This window comes from Osmia lignaria, chromosome 2, assembly GCF_051020975.1.
Source record: "Osmia lignaria lignaria isolate PbOS001 chromosome 2, iyOsmLign1, whole genome shotgun sequence".
Lineage (NCBI taxonomy): Eukaryota > Metazoa > Arthropoda > Insecta > Hymenoptera > Megachilidae > Osmia > Osmia lignaria.
Window position 1 is genome coordinate 11962127 of NC_135033.1, and position 15928 is coordinate 11978054.

The 15928-nt window shown below is 35.4% G+C and overlaps 1 protein-coding gene across 3 annotated transcripts in view; it reads right to left on the bottom strand.

Annotated features, from left to right (window-relative positions):
* Window positions 1-2339: 2339 nt before the first annotated feature.
* The window catches only part of LOC117606918 (zwei Ig domain protein zig-8), a 45172-nt gene continuing 31583 nt past the window's right edge, over window positions 2340-15928 (bottom strand). For all 3 annotated transcript variants that reach the window (XM_034329949.2, XM_034329950.2, XM_034329951.2), the window contains exons 3-7: window positions 10462-10646; window positions 9784-9997; window positions 5286-5472; window positions 4225-4346; window positions 2340-2946 (exon numbers count right to left, since the gene is read on the bottom strand). In XM_034329949.2, coding sequence (XP_034185840.1) covers window positions 2813-2946; window positions 4225-4346; window positions 5286-5472; window positions 9784-9997; window positions 10462-10646 — 842 coding nt within the window. In that variant the 3' untranslated portion in view covers window positions 2340-2812. The remainder of the gene's footprint in view (window positions 2947-4224; window positions 4347-5285; window positions 5473-9783; window positions 9998-10461; window positions 10647-15928) is intronic.

A 15928-nucleotide genomic window follows, 5' to 3' on the forward strand; every position in this document is an offset into this window, starting at 1 on the left:
CAAGGAATATTTGTTCATTCGAGATAGCTTATTAAATTTTTATTTTACTTTATTTAAACAAAAGTAGTGGATAATTGTTGTTCGAGTTGTTCAGTTTTAATTTTTGATCGCGATGTTTCGTTTCAAGCTTACGGAGAAGCTAATTAAATTACTTTTATAAATTTTCAAATTCTTTTCCTGAGAAGCAAAGTCCACTCGTGATTTTCTTTTCAGTTTTTCCATTTACAATAAATTTGCATTGAAAGGTGTATTGAATAATATAATGCAATAAAGTCAAGTAGAGTCATGGTTGTATGTACGTAAATTGCAGTATAAGATAGTTGTTTCAATTAAAATATCGTGTACTGTTTGTTAACAAAAGAACGAATATTAAATACTATAAAATGAAAAACAATTAATCCTTTTAAATCAAATCACTTATTGAGTGACGATATATTCTTTTAAATCTTTTTTTTCTTTATTTTGGTACTTTTCATTGGAAATGAGTCATTAACAATGACTCTGATTTTTGTGAAATTTTGTGTATACTAATGCATCTTCTTTCTAGCTATTAAACTTTTTGTCTTGATGTGGATTCAATTAATAAGTTTCTGTTGCAGAGAAATATCTCAGGACGTATTTTGGTAATTAATTCTTTTTAGTTTGTTTCAAGAAGTATTCTGGTATTAAGGTAAAACGAGTCTTAATATGTTTGAAAATTGAATCTAATCCTTTTCGTATTAAGGTAATATCCGCCTTATTATTTTTGAAAACTGTATCTAATCTTTCGTAGTTTCTTTCAGGAAGTATTCTGGTGAGGACGACATAATCAACAAATCCATTGTATTTATTTATGTACAGCCCTTTAAATTTTTATATAAACACGTTGTAAGTTTATGGTTTCGTAGAATGATTATATCTTAATGACTTTATGGTCATTAAGTATAATCGTAAAACACTGCAGTGTTTAATTAGAAAGCGTTAGATTTAAGCGAATTTTTAATATAATTACGAGCGCTCGTTTAGTTAGGCATTCTTAGTAATATAAGTATGTAGGACAAATATGCAATTGCATATTTATTAATTACAGATCTGTAATCAAAATGAAAATTAAAAAATGTTGCGATAGGAATAAAAAGCAAAAATCTACGTAAATATATGTATAGATAAGTAGATAGGTAGGTAGTGAATAAAAATAATGCTCCTTTTGTTGTTCGTTTGCATAACAGTCAAAAACGTTTTGCAAATGTGCATCAAGAGGATGATGATATTGAATAAAAATAAAAATTTGCATAAATGGAGGGTGGATGGGATGAGGTAGGGCGGGTCTCCACCCGCAGCAACCTCCCCGTGGTGAGACCTGGGCAATCGTTATTATTTGATGACTAATTAATAACTGTATCATTATTTCTATGGTATATTTATTAATTATGCAGCAAATAATACGAGCGAATTGGCTGCGCAAATGCTTTTTTTCTATTTAATCGCTGTTATATTTTTTTCAGGAACTACGTCTTTAAGATTCTGAAGTGTACCACATTGCAGATACAATTTTACGAAAAGAAAATTAATAATAATGAATGCATGGTCAGGCATTTGCGAAAGGTAACGTAGTATAGCATTCCGTTAGTTGGATGCAATAATTCAGGTAGCGCTTAAATCAGTTTCTGTTCAGCTTAATTTTCGATCAAACATGGCCTGTTTTACCGATGCGGAATTCGGAGTTCAGCCTCGACGCTTGCATCACCTTAAACATGGGTTGTTTTACCTATGCGGAATTTATAAAGGTACAACATCTACTCAGTATACTTTTAAAAAATTAGAATATTTAGTTAAAAGTTACACGTGTATCTAGTAGTTACTTATATAAAAAGTTCTCAAACTTTACTTATTTTTAGATATAAAGGTACCTCTTTAATAGAACAGGTTGTGCAATGAGGTTTCAATTATAAAATGGTACAGAATAATCTCAGCAGAAAGGTTTAGATAAAATTAATTAAGTACAGTTTATTAACTGAAAACGTATGCATTTCGTTACACATTTAAAGGTAAGCGATTTATACATTTGTCAAATTATATCAGATGGCAGCAGGTCGATCAATCGAGCACAATATTTTCTCCGCTATACAATCATTGTTGCGTATTGCTGCTACGGCAATTTGTGGTACAAAGGGTTCGCTACGCGACAATTATTTTATGTACAGGCCATTGAGAACAGGAGAATGGAATGTTTATGATCTTATTTTTAAACTACAAATATACGCATTTTCTCATTGCAAATAGTTTATGCACCAATATAATAAATACATGTTACAATTTATTTCCAATTTCCAATGTTTCTTTTCTTTTTATGCAGAGGATGTTCATTTTTATATCAGTTATTTTGTTATTATTATAATAAAATGTAGTAGAACAATACGACCTAAAATTATACAAAGGCAGTAGGAATTTTTCTTACGGCTTTGACTGCGTAAAGCGTACGTGTGACCAGTAAATTTTTTAAAAATATCATATATGCTAATTCGAAAATTTTCCTTTCCTTTTGGAAACATATGGTAACATGTATTTACCAGGTTCAACGAGATTCCTCAAAAAATTTCTTTGTATCCTTGTTGCCAGGTTCGAATCAAGTTAATCATCACACTTCTGTTTATATTTATTATCGCAGTATTGTATACAATATACACTAATTCATTGCATACAATAATTGATTCGACAATTTTCGTCTATTGTAATACTGATCTGTCGTTTGAACGCTTTCTGATAATCATCCATAAACCGATGATTGTACAAAGTAACGTGCAGTGATGGTTTCAAGATGTTTTGATGAGATTCACGGTGAATTAATCATCCAAATTTGAGACAGGAGCAAACTGACGATCATGATGTATAACCTGCTCAGTTTTTCATGGTGATTTGTTTGTGCTCCATTCCACTGATCATGGTGAACTGCTGCTTGCTTTTCACCTATAAAAATATATATCAATATTATAATTAAGTAACCATCACAATATCATTAAATTTATTTAGAATTTCATTTCATAGTATAACACTAATTGGGTTTTTATTAGAAATGACAAATATAGAAATCATTTGTAAAGGTTTCCTATGTTTCGATCTTTAACATTCGCTATGAAATAATTTGATATTTCATGAAACTAATTAAGGACTATGTAAAATAACCTATTTTATTTGAATGATTTATTACATTTCCATAATTGAATATAAAATTCGGTTTCCAGAAACGGAATTAATATCCTAAAACCGTAGGTAATGGTAGCTTTAATTTGGCGTCGTTCCATCTCAAATAATGTTTAAATATCAAAATGAAATAACCGATAAATTTGCGCTTCGTTCCAATATATAACAGATGCTGTACATTTAATAAACACGTGCTTCGTGCAAGCAAACATTGAAATTTCGATAAATATACCCGGTAAATACAAAATTAATGGTAAAAGGATTATAAAAGCTACGTATTTTTACCGAATATGTGGAGGAGGTACGATAAAAATTCGAATTCGTTTTAATAACTGTTTGTTGAGATAACACGCGCAGAAATAACACTTTTTACGAGCAGAAATTAATACCGCTTAAATTTTCGAGATATTTATATGAAAAATATTTGATGCTTAATTTATCGGGTAATTTTTATTATTGAAATTTAAATATTTAGATAGTGGACAGGTAGTGGACATAGCAAAATATTTTGAGTCAATTTTAAATTATGTAATTTTGATTCCATAAATTAGAAGGTTAAAATAATTTAATTTATTAACAACCAATTATTACATATTCTTTTTGAAGAATTTGCTAATGTGACAGCTGAACAATGAATAATGTAGTATTATAATGGAATACACTATGATTGACGTACAAAAGGATTGTTCAAAGTAATATGATTGATACTGTTCTTTATTCGAATAAACAATTCATTTATATGTATTTCCTGCATATACATATGTTTAAAAATCATTAACACGTTAAATGCCACGTCACTCTTATGTGGCTGACACTTAGAATACTTATAATTAATGAAGCTTTGAACAACTTCAGTGCGGCAGTCAAAGAGTTAAAGCAAGTTCCTTTCATTTGTTATGATTCTGATAATTAATAGTATCTAAATTCTTGTTCAATTGTCTATTAATTTTTCATTTTAATTACTTTATATTTCTTTGATCTCAAAAGAAATGTCATGATAATTGTGAATGAAATTTTGCTTGCATCGTCTTTAATTTGATTTACCATTCAGAACGTGAATATGCACTGCGGCGGTACTGAATTGGCTCACTGAGCACGAGTATTCACCGCTGTCAGTCTTTTTTGCCTGTTCGATGTACAGCTTGGTCACCAGATCTTCGTTCGACCTGAAAAATCGGTAGTCATGTTATAGGTTGGACGTACGATACAAATTTCAATAGATATTTGCCGGGAAAAATGCGATCGTTGGTAATTTTTTTCGGAGAAATTGATCTAAACTGCAAATTACCTCTATTGAATTCTAATAACTCTCAAAATAATTATTTCTAGATCCGAGTTTCATTAATTAGAATAATAACTTGTTAGTTCTTGATTATTTCCTGATTTCTATATTCGCTACTAAATTGTATGTACAAATTTTGTGGGTTCAGCATCGTCTATTAAATCGTAACTGTTTCCCTAAACACGGGGGATCCTGACTAGAATTGGACAGACAGTATTATAACACATCTAACAAGACACCATTGTGGTATCATCTAGTAATTCGGATGCTGTTGAGGCAAGCAGAATCAGATCGAAATCCCCGTAAGGCAAGTTAGTTAGGAGTAAGCAAGGATTATCATAATATACATCCCCTGTTCTCGTCTTCAGTTTTAGCTAAAACTAGGGGAATGTTACATCCAACGTGAAATATTTTGAACCCTCCGGGGTGACATAACTCATTAATAATTCTTCAGAATTTTATCAAAAATGGAAGGATATAATTCGTTTCATTTTTTTGCCAATTATAAACAATAATAAAAAATTCTCGCAACGCGTGTTCTAAGATTGTTCGAACGACAATGAACAGATGCAGAAGAGGGAAAGTACCGAATCGAAATAGAAACGATGGTCGTAAAGGCATTCAGCATTTCAGAGAAATGCCTCAAGGGAGATTAAACGGTTCGCTCGTTATCCAGAAAGCGTGTAGTCGATGTAGTAGGGAGCTTTCATCGAAGAGTATAAAGCACACCGATACGCGGGCACAATTGAACATCGATAAAAGAACGTAAATCGGAACGTGGCCTATCTATCTGAACTTCCGTTCTCTCGCTACGTATGCTCACCCATTAATGTGATAAACGTTGACGTGATCCGGCAACGTTTCGCCATTTTTCCTCCAGACGGGATGCGGTATCCTGGAGTCGGGACAAGAAGGTCGGGCCACACATGCCAACTCGATACCGCTTCCGGTTTTGTAGTAACGGTCCCGTAGCTCGTGTCTGGCCTCGTCCACGATCCTGATATCCGGAGCTGGAAATGCGGAAGAATGACTAGGGAATTTCGCCTTGCTAGAAATCCTTTTCTTTAGAAGGCTATCAATCAGCGATGTTTCCAGCAAATTAATTGCTATCAATGAATACGGATACCTTTTTATTGCATTAATTGTCAAAATGAAAATGGGCACGTTTAAGGTGAATCAAGAAACTGGAAATCATAAATTGTTGATTCTTCCTAGTCGCTCTTACAATTAGAAAAATCAAGCGAAAAAACAAAAGCACGATGGTACGTGACACGAAACGCGATCTCGTACCACAAAGTATTCCGGTCCATGAGGTTCCACAAGATTTCCCCAGCATAATTGAATCATTCGCGGGATTGAAACTCGTATCGAGCACACCACGAACCGCAAATCAGTTTACGCGATTTATTTGCGAACGCTAGCGTTAGATACGCGGCTGGATTTTAAAAGCCGAATCGTTTGACAAAGCTATCGCTTCGTTATCGATAATACCAACGATGACCATTGTTATTATTCGTTAAACGGGTTTAATTCGATGAATTTGTATCAGAGATGTGAAACGTGGTTGAGAAATTCCAATTGTGATCCGGTGGGAAAGTTATGAAGTCATTTCGAAGCTTTGAACTATCATTTATAACATCAATCGGTCAGATCTGTCGATTCACTTCGAAATAATTTCTAAATTCAAAATTTGAAGTTTCACGAATGAAACAACCTCTTTATTAATGATCTTGATTATTATTTACAACGACCAATTACAGTCTCATTCCAATTAATTCACCCCCTTAATTTCCTACCGAAAGGTTTATGGATGAAGGATCCTGAAGGTACGATTACCAGAGAACAACTAGTTTCCCAGGAAATCATTCCATGGTGGTTGACAATGATAAAAGCACGCTGGGGGGAATCATCTTATTGTACCTTCGCAATGCTATCGATCGAGAAGCTTTGCCGTGAGAGTTTGCTTCGTTGTGCCCTAATTGAACACGAGCTTCGTCGACACCGTGTAGTAAGAGTGATTGATATCGTATGCGAAGTAACACGGACGCCTCTGGCATCTTCCGCTATGAACAACACTCGCGAGGATCGCGAGGACCGATCGAATTCGATCGATAGAATTAAAAGATTTTTTATTTATTTTAAGTCAAAAATGAACAGATCAAGATCCTTCGACGGATACGCAAGAACAGAATCGAATGTTTTTCCTGTTTTCCGTATTCTGTTTTGTGAAGTGCCAGATAGGGCGATTCTCCGGAGTTCCGTGAAGCGGACCACTTTAGAGCCTCTATTCACGCGGAGATAAAAATCGCTAAAGCGACAAGGGTAGTCCCGATACCATATATTTTTGCATATCGCGTATGCTCCTCGGGGAACGACATTTTCGGCTTTCATCGTGCTTCGGATCTAATGTAAGAAAATAAATGATCCTGTTATAGACAAAAAAGAAGTTGAACCATTTTAGAGTTAAAAATTCTGTAGAACTCTATTGCATTATAGTTTACTTATTATTTTTAATATTGATTAGGCATTTGAAAATATTGCAAACTGAATTGACAACATAATTCATTAGAACATTCGCAAATTATGTACTCTTGTCGTCAAGGATGAAATTACGGATTCGGGATTGCCGACTCACAAAAAATTCTCTCAGTGAGAACTTGTTCGGCTCATTCTCTATTCGAACGAAACTCCGACCCGGCCCGATGCCGTCGATAACGCTTCAGCTTTACGAATTTAATTCCGCCTAACGAGCACGCGGAAACACGTGAAATCCCTGGTGGTCTGATACAAAGGAGGCCTCGATCCGATGTATTGACCCGGCTTTCGACAAAACTGCCCGACAAATACACTCGACTTCCTCCTCGCCCCTATCCTTTCCCTGCCCTACAACCAGCTTCTCAATTAACCTTTTATTATCCGGCTCATAAGTGACCGAATAACTCGGAATCTTGGCCAGGTCGAAAGAGAGCCAGTGAAAATCCAAGGACGGCCATCTTCTAATTAAACGAATACTTTCCGGCTGCCGATAGCCACGAATGGAATTACAAAAAGAAAAGAGCAAAAGAATAAAAAAATAACGAACACTTTAAGAAGAGGAAGAAAAGGACAGCAAAGGAGGAAGTGGCCAAATGAACCTGTGGAGGATGAAAATACTGTCCCGAACTTAAAGATTCCACGAAGTACGGTAAAACGAGGACTTCCCGTTTGGAAGCTCGTGGAAAACTTCTTCTACTTTTAACTGGATTAAACGGAAGTTTCGCCAGAGTAACCGATAGAGAGACGCGGAAATGTGCTGTGATCGGCAGAGGATTGCGATCGCAATTTCATTGGCACATATTAACTTGTTTAATTCCTTTGAGTCTATGGACCAGTTATTTCGTCCAAAGATTCACCTTACTCGAGAATATGAAGAAATATTATTTTCTTTCGCACATATTAAATTTTTATCAAAATTATTATCAGGTTTATTAAATCTAACGGGTCCGTTGATAGAATACCTAGGAGAGACCGCAAACTCAGTTAAACAGATGCTTTGTGCACGAAATTTCCCACACAACTACGTGTCTGATTTGTTCGCTCTAAGCAGAGAGCACGTAGGAAATGCAAGTGACGAAGTTGAGAAAGTTTCATAAATCTGTCGCATAAGCCGATTCCGTTCTCTCGTTTCGCTGTTTCGTGGCAAGTGAATCCGTTTGTGTCTCTATCTTCAGAGGATTTATGCGACGATTCGAATAGAGTGAAACGTATAGATTGCCTTCGTGCCGTATTTTCAATGTATTGTCGAGCTTTCGACGCAGACGAGAAACTTGAAGAGAAGTCTGAATGATGTTTCATCGAGTGGAATAGGTGTATTCATTTGTTCTGTCAAACGATTTATCATGAAACCAATTTAAATTTAAAATGTTGATAAAAAGTTGTGCAGTTGCTAGTAACTAATGATCCGAGGCAAAGATCGTTTACAGGATCGTGTTTTATAAACAGCAGGCCATCTCGTTGCTTTCCTGTGCCATTCTAGTTGCGATCCTCCTATTAACCGATAGAATAACAATTTTTTTCCACGGTCCAAGTGATGCCCGGTGAATTAAAGATCAACCCGGGCTGGAGGCCGGGCGAACGTTAACGAGAATTTAAAATAGGCCATCTCGAGTGTCCGCTGAAAGTTTCGCGTCGACCCAGGACGATCTGTAAATTCAGTCGCGAAGAGAAAATAGCAATTTGAAGCAGACAGCAGCTTCGTGTCCGACGAAGAGAGTTCCTCTGTTCCGCAGTCCTCGATCGAGTATTTTCCGATTTAAAAAAAAAAAGCGAGAACCAACCGAGAATTATGCCCATCAAAATGACAATTTCCAATTTTTTTCGCTTAAAATTTTTTTTTAGATAATACGGGCAAAGAAGAACGCGTTTAAAAAATTTTTTAATTGCTAATTTTGCACTCGGATATAAGTCAAGGTGTTGTTCAAAATTTCCATCGAGGGTCCGCTATCGCGAAGCTAATCAACTTCTCTTACACGCGGTAGCAGTTCTAAACGACAGTTGTACCAAAAGTTTCGCGTGCTACAAGTTGAGATTTTCGGGAAGATTTTGCCCGAGGCAAGTGGCAGAAACGCAGCAGGGGCGCGCGTTAATTTTATACCGCTTTCGAAGGTATTTATACAAGAATTTGCAATTGAACGCGGTACGAGATTGGTCGGTTCCTTTATTTTCATCTTCGACGATATAATAAGGGAGAAACTCGACGAAATGATCGTTTCGAGCACCTTCTGTTCGAATATTTCTTAAACCAAACCCCTGAAATCCTTCGGTTGAATAGTACACGGTATAAAAAAAATTACTAAGCAAATAATAATGAAGCAGAAGTTCTTGTAAATATCAGGTGAACATTATAGATGCCTACCTTCCGAAAAGTCGGGCTAATTAACAAACTGTTGGCGTAACAAACTTCGCCGGCATGCTATTTACTCTCGAGACAAGTGTACCAAAGTGCATCAAGTTCAATAGCAAGTGATTCGTTAAACAGAACTACTTTCTGCAAACCAAATGTCAGATAACGCTGCTATGAGAGTTGTAATCAATAACAGAAACCTTTAAACAGAATTTACTGTACGTAGTATTTCAATGAAAAGTTTCGTTTCCTGTTAATATATTCCTTTGGCTAGATTTTCATTGATTGGAGAAGTTTGATTACATTTCTTATCAAAAATATCCTTCTTCGTTTAAACATGCTTCCGGAATAGGTATCTTGAGAAATCTGTACTTGGAATATCAGAAACTTTTTTTTCTGATAAATGGATAAATTCGTGGTGAAAGAAAGTTTATATTACCTAGAACGGTGACATTAGTGATGAGCATTCTCGGGGGATGCGTGTTCACTTGACAGACGTATAATCCGCGATCTTCCTTTCTCACCCCGGCGATCGCCAGTCTCCAATTATTCGGATATTGAAAGCTAACGCTGTACCTGGGATCGGAAATGTGAGTAGTGTTACCCAGAGTTAAAAGGGATGCCCAGTCCGCGTTGCGGCGTAACCACATGACCTACAATTATGACACAGGGTTCTACAGTTGCGTATATGATACCGTGTAACAACGTGTGCGGTTAAAATAGGGGCAGTTAAATGAAGGTGTATCAAGGGACGTTAACTACGTTCCGTGTTACGCGTTTAGAAGAGTCTGCCAGTTGACGCGTTTCGGTCATATACAATGTTACTGTCATACTTTCAACAATTTATAGGGTGTCCATTCAAATTTCGGTCAAATTGATACTATCTTTACGTGAAAAACGACTCATATAATCAGAATATTTGATTAACCTTTAGAATTATTTTAATTAGCCAATTACAAGTAATTTTATAGCATTTTCATATTAAAAAATTTGTTTGAGCAAAAATAATGTAATTTTCATTTTAAATAAGTCTCTTCAAGTTCAGTAATAAGAACTGGCTCTCAGACGAAGTATGTTTATGTTTAGTTGTGCATGTAATTCTTTTGAGAAACAATACCTTTTTCCCCGCTAACATTGCAACACGACAGTCGAGGAGAGCTGTGGCACCAAGGTGTAACGCCACATTTTGAGATCCATTGATACCCTGACCTTCAGCATTTTCGAAATAAGGATCCCAGTCTGTCACTCGATGATGTCTCAGGCGAGGAATTCGAAGGGGTGGCAAATTGGCAATTATTTCCTCTGCAACAGATCGATGAATTATTATGGTTTTCTAAATTTTAGATAACATTTTCTTGATTTATTCAATGGGCAATTTTAATCGAAACTCCATTGTATACGTTCTGGGTATAAGATCTGGGTCACGATTGACCCAACTCCGCCCCCAGAAGGTTAATAATTAGTATTTTAATGTGCCCTACTAGAATTGTTCATTTTCACTGTGGCAATTAACATGTTAAAACGTATTCATTAATTCATTCTTTTATTTATTGCTATACAACTAGAGAACAGTATCAACTGTGAAATACGCTAGTTAATTATTTAAGTGTACACCTTGTGAATAAAGGAAGTAAAATGAAATCAGATTTCCTTTTGGTGGAATGTATTCATTGCAATTTTGTTTGAATAAAACCACCATAAATTGCACCGTGAACTTCCCTGTTCACTGATTATATCTTCTTAATGAAAGGAAGATCGTGGCACAGTAGCAGGACGCGGTACAAAATGCGAATAAAATATAACCTCGATTCTAATTCCTCTAAAGGTACAATTTTCGCTAAGATTTTCCTCTAAGCTACGTACATCCATCTTACGCGACGACGTTGTAATAGGATTCTCACAGACGCGACAGCTTTGTGTAAGGAAAACACGAAAAATACGAGCACAACGTTCAAGTAAATTGCACTCTCATTCTATGAATCATTCCACGATCGTTGATTTATCAGCTGCGACGTCATTTGTTAACAACACTATTTGCCGCGATATAAATCACGCGAACGCTTTATTAAAGTGTTATTTAATCACACCTTTAAAATTAAGGTGTTTCGTAAATCAGTGGATCGGTCTGAAACGATTTTCCAATTCTATTTCAAACGATTTTCGTTTTTTGCCATTGCCTCTTTTTTCTGCAAACCCTTCATTTTTCACCCCTGTAAATTTTGAAGTTTCTATCGCTTATTTCCTACACATTCAGAGATTTATACGGTTAAAATTTCTTCTGAAAAATATTTTTGTCGGTCAAAATTAATTGCTTCGTTTTTTCCTTTGCAAGTTCCTTCTTTTCCGCAGTCACGGGTGGATGTATGTTTCGTAAGAAAAACTGTTGCTCTCACCACATATTCTGCGCACTGATTCACTCGCAAAACGAACTTATTTATGTCCCTGAATACGGCTCTGATTTATGAAACTTAAAGGGTCGAACGGGTAACGTGAAATTTCCAGCAGAGTTTCATATTATTGTCTCGTTAATTAAGATTCATAGAACGCGTTGAACCTTCATCGAACTTCTTCCTTCCACGTTGAATTCTCTGATATCAGCTACAAATAGGAGCTTGAACTGATAGTAAAATATCAAAGTACTAACGATTATGCAAATGACCGTAGGCGTGATTTCACTTATACCCTTCTGGGTTGTGCATAGTTTCGATACAAAATGAAAATATTATTCTGATATCGCAAATTTCATATTTTCCATTTCCACGTTAGAATACCAATTTTGTTGCTCGTACTTATTTACAAATTTTTAGATACACTTCCCACGAAAACTTTTCATATTTACATATCCTACATCGAGGAAATTTCATAAACATGTGTCCGTTCTTCAGATGTAATCGTTTCACTACACGCGAGGAATGCATTAGAAAGCAAAGCGTCGTTTTACATGTTCTATAACTTTCGCGAAGTTTAATTACTGGTTCTTCATGACGTCAATGGTTATGCAGATGAAAGCTTCGCGTTTTGCTCGACGTTTCAGCGCGTTTGTAAAAACATCTTGTCGATGGCTAAACCGTGTATACCTACGAGTACCATACTTATGGCTTTTATGATTTCAATTGCATTGGAATGAAAATTATTGAAATTGACAGATGGAGGTGCATTAAATAGCATTTTCAGATCTGTCAGAAAATATTGAATCATAAAATTCGAGGTAGACGTATAATTTAGAAATATATTTAGAAGCTTTAACCTCTAAAAGATTGAATAGATACCATTATGTCAAATATTCAAATAATAATTGTTTATTGAGCCATAACCGTATGATAGAGCACTTTTATTACATAGTCAAATTACAAATATCCCAAGGCATTCACGGCTCCTCTTACCATTCACCCTTAATCCTTAAAGGCTATCAGGGGTGAAATTTCAGTCTACGTAAATTACGCAGTAACCATATATCTTTCTTTAATATTAAATAATACAATATTCAATTACCTTTTATTAGAAAGAATTACTAAGGCGAAATTTCACCTTTAATTGACCATAGTCTTTAAGGGTGATTTAAGGGTTAAATACTGTCATGTATTTCATTTTAGTATGTAAATAAAATTAATAATACGTCAGATATTCACTTGAAATCACTTGTCAATAAGAAAATATTATTGGGCAACGGAGCAAATCAACACGTTACTTTTCGAACTCATAACAGGCTTCTTGCGAAAAGTCCATCGAGGTCAACCCTGATCCTTTTTTAGTCATCGAGATCGAAATATCCAATATTTTCTTCACTGCAAAGAAACTCCATTTTCGACGGAAAGAAAATTGTTCGGGGTCGGAAGTAACATTTCAAGTGCGATGAAATTGAAAAATCTTTGTGATTCACCTATCTGTATTTATTTCAAAATATGTTGACTATATTGAAAAATCTGATGACAAAGAACATCTGCAATTATTTATACGTGGGTGACGCTTCAATTTCCATAGGAATCCATCATCCATAATATGACAAATTCTTTAACTTGCTTAATTAAAAATATGCATATTAGATATCTGAAATGATGGTTAATCTAAATTTTAATTACATAAAAATCACAACAATCTCCCGATTTCCCGGCAATAAATCGTTTTCCCAGGGACTAGGGGATCGCAATTACAATTATCGGCTCTTTGTCCACGTGAATTTTTCCGTTAGACTCGATATCCCACGAGTGGGCCTCTTTGTTCCGTCTTCCAAGGAAATTACCCATCCGTTGTTGATTCGATTGTGCCAGGGTACTCGGGGTTAACGGAGTAGAGAGCTAAATGTCTTTGGCAATGGGTGCATCCCTCGCCCCTGTGCTTCCCTCCTTTCTACAGTTTGCTAGAGAAACTCGGTCGACGGCTAAACAATCCGTTCCCTTGTATTTTTTTACGAGACTTTCTATTTCTCTATTCTAGAGTTTTTAACATTTCCAGTAGCCACTGTCATGCATCCATGACTTTGATTCGTAGCTCTCTAATCATTTTTTTATTTCATTTCTGTGTAATATAGCAATTTGGAAATTAATATTTTTAATTTTTTCGTTATTAACACCTTGATTAAATTAGATTCAGAAGAATTTTCTAACGCCTTGATTTTTAAACAATCGCGTATTCAAATGCAAACGTTAAATGAGCACAAAATCACATCTGAAAGATAATGTTTCGAAACAATACACCGCCGTATCAAACCGGAAGCACTTCTTAAGCCCGTTTTCGCAGCAAACAAGGCGCTCAAAATTTTTCAGAAGCAACGCGAAAACCACCAGATTAAACCAACTATACAATAAGCGAGAATGAATGCCCGCAGGGTATTCATGATAGAACAAAAGTGTGTAGGAATTCCAATTCTTGAGGCTGCTTTCACAAAAACAAATAAGAACAATATTCAGATTATCAAATAAGCTGAAAATATTAAAAACAAATAGAAAGCCATCAATTCGTGCTAAATAAAGATTGTAGCAGTAGAAAATACAATTTTTCTAGAAAATTATATTTTTTGAGATAATTGGATATAAACATTTATCACTGTTTGTAGAACCTCGGAAGCTTCATTCAGATTTACATGCAATTGTCCACATCAAATGTTTACAAAGCTTTTTCCTCCATAAAAGATACAGCGACACAATGAAGTAATACTTTACCCGAAAACGCATCTACACTTGTTTGCTCGTATTACAAACATATTTGCCATTACCAAATGGAAAACAAAAGACCGAGAGGCATTTAAATGCTTTTAAACAAATATTTGCAAACGGGTTTTGTACATCTGTTTCAATGTTTCCGAGCAAAAAATATGCGGGCGAAAATGGTTATTGATTGACTGGAATTCATTGTGTAAAAAATTTGCTGAAATTGTTTTTACATTTCACAATTCACAAGAGTATCAATCCCTTCTCGTTTTAACCAATTCAATGACCGTAACATTCATTAAAAAATATCAGATTATTTTTGCGCCTGATGAACGAGCTCATTAATTGGGAACGCCAGAACAAAAGTTGATAATAATTATTAAAGATTTCGTCGGGTGAGCAGAACACTGATTCGGTCTAGTGACCGAAATTTCGGCACATTGTAATAATCGGTGAAATATTCGTCTGCGCAAATTAGAAGATGGCCCGGTCCGAAAGAACATTAATTAAGCCCTGGTGTCCTTTTCGAAAACTCGTGTATAGGAGGGCGAAAAAGGGAAGCGAAGTCACTGTACGGATCTTTCATTAGCGCTAATGGGAAGCGGCTGTATTCGTGCTGAAAAATCCCCTCCTGTGTACAGCTACCTCTTTTTGCCAGCCGATTCGAGAAATGATCGGGATTAAAACGTTCCAACGAAGTAGCATCGATCGAAGTTACCCATCGATCGAACCGCGAACAGCTTGCATTTGCTGATTAGGCAGTGATTACTCTGCGAGAAGAATTTCGAAGTAGCAAGATAAATTTCGGATGCCCTGAAAGAACCGCGATCTTTAGGTACCTTTTCCTGTAATTCGGAAATTTATTTACCCACGATAGTTGTTCGATGAGCTTAAGAGATTGTAGAATATTCCACAAAATCTACGGTTATCGAAGTGTTAAATTGCAAGCGAGGAATTTTCCAAAATAGGAAGAATGTAGAATCGTTGGAACGTTCTGCATTGTTGTACCGTGACCTAATTAATAGCCTTTAAATGCTAAACAATAACGATAAATTGTAGTTCAGCTTGTACTTTAAAATTGCAGCTATAGATCACATTGCAATGTGCATCGCGCAATACATTCGATGATTGTATTTTGATAGTCACTTTGAATCTCTTCAGTGCAGGTTGCTTCTACTTTCCATAGAATCTTTGTATAGTTAAATTTGAATTTAAGTTTTCCATTAAACTCAAAGTAAACTTCCAAGTTCTTGCAATGTACTATAAAGAGACTGAACTAACCAGAACTTCATCACTCAAACTAGAGTTTGAACATCGGAAACTGCTGGATTTTGATTAATAGAATTAGAAAAGTCATAGTTTTGGGTAAAAAATATTTGTAATTATAAATCAAATGTTATTTCAATATTTAGGATTGTTTTTCATTTATAGAAGGTT